The sequence below is a fragment of the Asterias rubens genome, chromosome 12 (assembly GCF_902459465.1).
Source record: "Asterias rubens chromosome 12, eAstRub1.3, whole genome shotgun sequence".
Taxonomy (NCBI): domain Eukaryota; kingdom Metazoa; phylum Echinodermata; class Asteroidea; order Forcipulatida; family Asteriidae; genus Asterias; species Asterias rubens.
In genome coordinates, this window is record NC_047073.1 from 14,950,943 (window position 1) to 14,958,815 (window position 7,873).

A 7,873-nucleotide genomic window follows, 5' to 3' on the forward strand; every position below is an offset into this window, starting at 1 on the left:
AAATTGTTCAGCAATATTTTCTGCTTAAGCAGCTCTCTCTATGAAATTGGGCCCTGGTCTGGTAAGGGTCACTTCTATGGGGAAAATGTACTTTTGTATTGGAACCTTGAAGAGTGAGGGCACCACAACAAAAGCACAGGGCACCATAGCCCTAATTAGGACTCTTCCTCTGTACACAGATACAGAGTCCTAATTATTAAGGCCCGTTTCTGGGGCGGAAAATTTTCAAAGCTTCATAACTAAAAATCTTACCTGCAACAAGCCATTTATTTCAACAGATTCACATTCCATTGCGGCATATTTCATATCGAATGAAAAAGTGGTGGCACCATACGGAAACTGTTGTGTATAGTGCCAGTGCAACTGACACAACTTGTGCCAGCACTTAGTAAATTTTACCCTCATGATAATTTTCCGCATGTCGCCACCAATTTATCTAGCGTTAACTAACTCCCAAACCACTGAACTGTTTTCTTACCTGAGAAGAAGGGTTACCACATATGATATGGATAAACGTTTCCGTATAAACCTTGTTTTCATCAATTACAACGAGTTAAAGCTCCGTCTCCACCGCTAGCGATAAATCCTTTACTTCAGTGCTTGGTCAGCCTTTTTGAATTGGCGCGAAATTGCTATTTGTAAATGAACGTTGAGGGAGACAAACAAGTAAGTCGGTCGTCAAAGAATTAAGTCTTGTCGGTCAGTACTAGTCTTGGTGCAAGACGTTTCTCGTTTCCCTTTTCACGCACACCACGGCCAACTCACCAACAGCGCCCGCACCGACTCAATCCGCACCGACTCACGTGACTTAGTTCACTCACCGCTCCCCCGGAGAAGCGGTGAGTGAACTAAGTCACGTGAGTCGGTGCGGATTGAGTCGGTGCGGGCGCTGTTGGTGAATTGGCCGCGGTGTGCGTGAAAAGGGAAACGAGAAACGTCTTGCACCAAGACTAGGTCAGTACACACGTAGGCCCCGAGAGATACGTAGTGCAACATCCGGTTTGACCTTGCGCGTTGGTCAGTACACACGTAGGCCCCGAGAGATACCTAGGGGCCGTGTCCGAAACGGCGACTTCGGCTACAGCTACGTCTAGATCAGCGCGTCTACCAGTGTTGAAGAATAGCAGACGCGCGCGATCTAGCCGTAGCTGTAGCCGAAGTCGCCGTTTCGGACACGGCCAGTGCGACATCCGGTTTGACCTTGCGCGTTGGAGTCTTTGTGTAAACAACGCGCGATTTATGTGAACTTGGCGAGAAACACGGCGCCCGCGCGCGGTCAAAATGCGTTCGTGTGGCCCGAATTTTAAAAAGTTTCCCTGTGAACTCATCATAACTGCAAGCAATGTGAGTTCCGACCTGCAATGTGCGACCGCGTAGGACTGCAAGCAATGTGAGTTCCGACCTGCAATGTGCGATCGCGTAGGACTGCAAGCAATGTGAGTTCCGACCTGCAATGTGCGACCGCGTAGGACTGCAAGCAATGTGAGTTCCGATCTGCAATGTGCGACCGCGTAGGACTGCAAGCAATGTGAGTTCCGACCTGCAATGTGCGACCGCGTAGGACTGCAAGCAATGTGAGTTCCGACCTGCAATATTATAAGCGACCATCCCATAACCCACGCACCGCCCGATTACGAATACAGTGCCACTTTGCGTGCGTCTGTGTTGCATAGTCTGGTACCTGCTGTCCGATTTGTCCGTCATGCGATCAACAAAGTCAGTCAAATTTTAATGTTTTTGAGTTCCAGGAATAATCTTTTGCACAGGTTAGTGAGTAGTTATAACAAAAACTGATGTATTTGACCATTCCAACTGAGTTCCGACTTCAAATGCAATACAATTATCCGAAAAATTTCATTTTTTTAGCAGTTCCGGCAGATCAGGCAGTTCCGGCTTTTACCAATTGCCAGAATTGTGTGCGAAAATGGCGATGTTTTCGAGCGTTCCAGTTGTGGATGTTCACAGGGAGAATTTCAAGTCACTGTGGCCGAGTCTCTTGTTGGCGATCAAGTCGTGCAGTTATGTTGCGATTGATGCTGAGCTTAGCGGCTTAGGAAATAGGAGAAAGTTATTGACGAAGTAAGTATATAATAACTGGTTCCTTGGTTACCTCAGCTATTGATTCAATCAAGCAAGGAAGGAGGGAGTTAACTTTTATTTAAAGAACTTTTTTTAATAAATGACCTATTTTTGAAACCAGGTCCAGTCAATTGGATTGAGTGTGAATCACCCTGGTCATGCTGGTGTGGATTGACATTAACTTAAATAGTAAGACTAGAGGAACTTGGATAATTGCTGCCACATGCTCGCCAAACTGCCTCGCCAAACTGCCTCGCTAGTCCTTCGTAGTCCATTTGTAAGAGTTAACCAACCAACCGCTGCAAATTATTTGTTGCAATAACATTCGTATCGCGGATAACTTTCCATATGGCGCCGTCACTTTTTCACTCACTTTTACAAAAAGGGATATCTCATTAAGGTAAATTAGATACTTTACTATTTAATATCGAATGAAAAATTGGTGGCGCCATACGGAAACTTTTCCCGTATTGCATTCGCAGGAAGTATGAAGTTTCAGGGGGGTAGCAAAGTGACACTTGTCTTTAGGATTAGTGTTACTCTAATAACTACACAGGCTTCTGCTCACTTCATAAAATTAGCCCACAATTAGTCCTGAGCATCTTTTAAGCTTTGCAACAAATATTAAAACGTCAACGTTTAAAAATAAATGCATGCTTAAGTAAAATACATATAGGCTGTCTCGAACAATAATAATTTGTGTTTTTATTGAAATAGCGACAGTCGTATACCCTCCTCCCAACGGAAGGAAGGAGGGTAACGATTATCTAGAAATCGATCAGGAAATTCTAACTTTGTATTGATTATACATTAATCTTATTGTATTTTTTTTTCAATCCAGGTCAATGGAAGATCGCTACCAGTCTTTAGCTGAAGTAGCGAAGTCAAGATCCGTCTTGTCCCTAGGCATCTCCTGCTTTAAAGCAAGGTCAAAGACACCAGGAGACCAGACTATAACCCCTGAGAAACAGAACGCTGCGTTGGGTTTCCTCATACAGACTTTCAACATAACAACTCTTTGTTCTGAAGATTACATCGTCGAGCCTGGATCGTTGAAGTTTCTCGTTGATCACGGGTTTGATTTCAACAAGCAGTACGCCTCTGGAGTGTCGTATTACAGAGGTGTTGATAATTCTGAAAAGGTATTTGATACAGAATGAAAATGATACCAGGGAAAATCATTTGGGGATTTAGGCCTACTGCTTCACCCACGCAGCAACAAATTTTTAAGTTTGGGGTAGGATCTTTCTCAGTCGTGTCAAGCCACAAGGTTTCTCCGGATCCTTAAAGGCACTTGATGGACACCTTTGGTAATTGTCAAAGACCAGGGCCCAATTTCATAGCTCTGCTTCCAGCCAAACGATCACGATTCCCCGCTTACGTGCAAGCGCCAAACTTCTGCGCTAGCCTTGTAAGCGTAGAATGCCTAGTAATGTGGAGTACGCACGCGCTAAAGCCCTAATTGTCGCTTACCCATGAAATATGCTTGCCGTAACCACAGAATTCCCTGATTTCCGTAAGCGCCGATTCTGTGCTTACGGTAAGCAGAGCCATGAAATTGGGCGCTGTATTCTAACTTGTTACATCCCAACATATGCATTAAATAACAAACCTGTGAAAATTTGCACTCAATGGGAGACTTTCTGGGACGATAGAGGGCAGCAGACTTACCGGGTAAATCCATTGTTCTCAGAATTATGCGCATGTTCAGAACTACGTAAACAATGGAAATTTACCCGGTATGTCTGCTGCCGCCTAGCATTGGAAAGTCTCCTATTGGTCATTGAAGTTGCAAGAGATATGTTCCCTTAATGCACAAATTTTTGTGCTTTCAGGTTTCAGGCCTGAAATCTTTCAATATTTGAGTCGGATTTTAAATCTTTCTCAAAACTACGTTACTTCAGAGTAGTTATTATTATTAATTCCCTTTATCTCTTTTTTCGTGACCCTTCTGTCGTTCTACCCAGGATGAGAAAGATTCGGACTCCCAGACGCTGAGATTGCTCTTTGCCTCGCTCATACAGAGTGCCAAGCCGGTAATCTTTCACAATGGCCTCGTCGATCTGGTTTTCCTCTACCAGAACCTCTACTCCAATTTGCCTCCTTCATCAGCCCAATTCATCGCTGACCTCTGCGAGATTTTTCCCGGGGGGCTCTTCGACACCAAATATCTGGCCGAGTTTGTGGCGAGAATGCAGGCGTCGTACTTGGAGTACGTCTTCAGGAAAAGGTGAGACTGTGGTTGGAGGGGCAGGGTACTGCCAAAGATGAACTCCATCTGTTTCTCATCCTTATCATTCTGCATTACTTTTCGATCAAGGTATACAGGTTATGATAAAACACTCTCTGGTTTCAATTTAACTTCTCTCCAAGAAAGAAGACAAAATCTTTTGCACAGTTTTGGGAAGAAAATGCTCGACTCCAACCCGTTCTGTTATCTGCTCCCCCAATTAAGAACACTACAAGAGTTCTCAGGTTCAATGCACAAGCTTCCTTAAAGACACTGGACACTTTACTAGTTCGTCAGCTTTTTTCACTATAGTCCATTTGCTAACAATTAGTTTGAGTAACTACCAATAGTGTCCACTGCCTTTAATCTGTCCCTTTTGCAATACAGACCGATACATACATCTTCCCTTCAATAAAATAATCACATTTGATGGTCCATTTTTTGCCAAACCATCCACAGTTGTTCCCTCTGTAGAAAAGTTGTCTTAAATACCTTTAAATTTCCAATAATAGCCAAAGAGACAACGTCCGTCTGGCAAGTTGCGGCAAACAACACGTTTCGCTGGAGTTCTGTCACTACGATGCTGATTCACCTCATATCGGTTACCACCAGTGCAGTCTACCAGCTTCTTTTATTGATGGTGGAAGCCAGAAGACGGAGAAACTGGAACTCTGCGAAACATACGCTGTAAGTATCTTGTTTTGTCTGGGTTGATACCAACACCCCTTTCCGGGGTTACGCGGGAAAAGGGTTTGGGCACTTTTTGTATGACACAAAACCCAAATGTCCACAGATCACTGACTTCCTCCTTCAAGCTGATTTCCTCTTTTGGGGTTTTGATTTTTCTCTTTTTTTCTTGCCCGGTTTCCTCTTTTCCTCTTTTGTCATGGATAGTTACTCACATGCATGACAGATTTACATTAAACTAACCTGGTTTAAAGATAGTGAGGGTAGAAAACTTCCCTTAAAAGTACTACTTCGGTACTTGATGAGGTGCTGTAGTTCTTGAGAAAAGAGTAAAACAATTTCACAAAAAGAATTTTTGTCTCAGTGAGATGAAAATTGTTTTAGCATGAACAGCAGAATTAACACGACTCTCCTGAAAACATTGATTTGTGAATTTCACCTTTTTTTTTCTCAAAAAAATTGACGAAATGAAACTGAAACTTGTACAGGTAAATTATATTACAAAATTCACAGTGAGAAGGGATTCATGTTATGGCCAAAAACGTGATCTACAAAGGGTATCAACAAAACCCTTTAAGGTCAGGTGTATGCATATAATTACCAGCCATGGATTACTCCCCAGCTCTCACTGGTACCCATTTGTACTCCTGGGTGAAGAGGACACAAGTTTTGAGACTGACCCTCGCGGTTGCGAACTCACACCGCTCTAAAACGCTCGGTCATGACGCCCAACTAGCCATGGACACAGTTGCTTTCAAATTATTACTTATTGTTGTTTCTTCGTTTCTCAGGCACATGGTCACTGCAAGAACGGTATCAGGTGTTCCAAGTCACATGACCCAGACGCCATCCAAGATGCCGACGATTGTCGAGATGAAAGACGCCAGCGGAAACGGGACCGAAAGAAACAAAAACGCCAGATGAAGGCCAAGGCGGAGGAAAGCCAACTAGCAGAGGGAACGGAAGAGGAAGGAGAGTCTGGAGCGAAGACGGATGAAATTCCCAAGGACGATGAAGGCTTCAAGACAGACGGAATGGATGTCGACGTCCAAGAGGATGCCATCCTCGAAGAGGTCTCACACGGAGAAGCTCCCCAAGACTCGCAGAAGCTTTCCGACTCTGATCTTGTTGGAGACGGCCCAAATGGACACAACATCACCACAACATCATCATCAAGAACTTCTCCCTTGAAACTCAATAAGCAGACCGGTGGCCACAGAGCCGGATATGATGCATTTATGACGGGGTTCACCATGGCAACACTCGCCTTGGAGATCAGCCAACGGGGCTCCGGTATATCTAAGACACTTTCGCCGGAGAAAGAAACTCATTTTGTGGAGGCTTTTGGCCTCAGGGACTTCAAGAATAAACTCTTCTTGAGCGCCAAGCCGGTACCGTTAGTTATTGCCAAGAGCAGCTTCTCAAAGACTTCCCAAAATCATAGGGATAAAATGAGGCGACTCGGAATGAACCAACCTTAGTGGCATCGATAGTTCCTTCTTAACATCACTAGTGTAAAGGCTGCCTTTTTTTGTTGTTAATGCACAACAAAGCGTTATGAACAGATAACTTTTTTCCAACCAAACTTCTTTTTTTGTTACCTTCTTCAAAACACTAGTAACGTATTAAAAGAGTATGAATGACGGCCGTTTAAAGGCACTGGACACTATTGGTAATCAGAGTTAGCATAGAACCAACTTGTTAGTGGTCAATGGAGAGATGTTTTAAGTTGAATTTGGTTTTGAGACCTCAGAATTTGATTTTTAGGTCTCAAAATCAAGCATCTGAAAGCACACAACTTCGTGTGACAAGGGTGCTTTTTCTTCCATTATTATCTCGCAACTTCGACGACCAATTGAGTAAAAAATTTCACAGGTTTGTTATTTTGTGCATATGTTGGGATACACCAAGTGAGAAGACTGGTCTTTGACAATTATCAAAGGTGTCCAGTGTCCTTAACCTTTTGAGACCATAGCGGCTGCGAGCGGCTTGTACCAAAAATGCCTAGAGTGTCCTCAAACATTTTATGCTCAACCAATAAGGTCAAAAGAAAAGGTTTGGGACTGAGTTGGCATTTTCCAATGTTTCCCATGTAAATATTATCTACAACTCAAAAACAAAACCATGCATTTCTATTTTGTATTAATTTTTTTGGCGACATTTACCTGAAAATAGCAGTGACAAAATTTGAAAAGATTAGCAACATGTGTGCATCAAATGATAGTTATAAATGTATAGAAAAGCACTCCGCACTAAATGACATCACTTTTGCTAATAAAAGCCCGGCTGTTTGAACAGTAATTACCAAGGTAACAAAAACGGCTATTCATCTATTTATAACCAGCGATGTGACCATGCCATGGTAGGCTTGTTCGAAAATAGTCGACTAGCATAGTCCAACAATCGTCGACTGACAATTGTCAGCCCAACTTACAGCAAGTTCGAGTGGGCACCATGGTTTAAGGGACATTACAGAATTGGTTTTGCTAACAAAACAGTTGCTGGCAGTGTAAGCACTTTATCCACCATATATATAAACTGACAAGTTTGAAATCGATCGGCCATTTGGGTCATGATAAAATAGTGAAAAACCGATTACACATTTTGCATGACATTGATGCAAACAAGAGTGAACAAAACGCTCACTGAGCGATAAACTCCAAAGGCAAAGTTAAATTATTTATTTCTCAAGTATGACATTTCAGACAGAAAGATTTTAAGGGATGTTTTCTACGATCATCATTAGACCGTGTAAGTTTGATGTAAATCTGTGATCTTTCCGATTTTGTTTTCTTACCAATTCTTTAACGTTCCTTTAACTAAAGGTCGACTACATGGTCAGACCCAAGCTGGTTTACCATTGGTTGACTACTATGG

General features: G+C 42.9%; 1 protein-coding gene across 3 annotated transcripts; it reads left to right on the forward strand.

Moving 5' to 3' along the window:
• The first annotated feature begins 925 nt into the window (after positions 1-925).
• LOC117297322 (target of EGR1 protein 1-like) lies at positions 926-6,777 on the forward strand. 3 transcript variants are annotated; one of them, XM_033780292.1, is made up of 6 exons: positions 926-954; positions 1,867-2,079; positions 2,921-3,221; positions 4,047-4,309; positions 4,822-4,996; positions 5,788-6,777. In XM_033780292.1, the coding sequence occupies exons 2-6, from the start codon at positions 1,925-1,927 to the stop codon at positions 6,475-6,477; spliced, it is 1,584 nt and encodes a 527-aa protein (XP_033636183.1). In that variant the 5' UTR covers positions 926-954; positions 1,867-1,924; the 3' UTR covers positions 6,478-6,777. The 3 variants fall into 3 exon arrangements, with proteins under 3 accessions (XP_033636183.1, XP_033636181.1, XP_033636182.1); XM_033780290.1 differs by lacking the exon at positions 926-954 and adding an exon at positions 1,523-1,766; XM_033780291.1 differs by lacking the exon at positions 926-954 and adding an exon at positions 1,523-1,766 and having other exon boundaries at positions 1,870-2,079.
• The last annotated feature ends 1,096 nt before the right edge of the window (positions 6,778-7,873 follow it).

What these genes read in the sequence shown, in the direction of transcription:
- LOC117297322 (XM_033780290.1), top strand. Translation starts at nt 1,732, where the DNA reads ATGTTTTTGAGTTCCAGGAATAATCTTTTGCACAG. An exon ending in GTGTTGATAATTCTGAAAAG is followed by an intron (nt 3,222 to 4,046) that starts GTATTTGATACA and finishes CGTTCTACCCAG; the next exon opens with GATGAGAAAGATTCGGACTC. An exon ending in AACTCTGCGAAACATACGCT is followed by an intron (nt 4,997 to 5,787) that starts GTAAGTATCTTG and finishes TTCGTTTCTCAG; the next exon opens with GCACATGGTCACTGCAAGAA.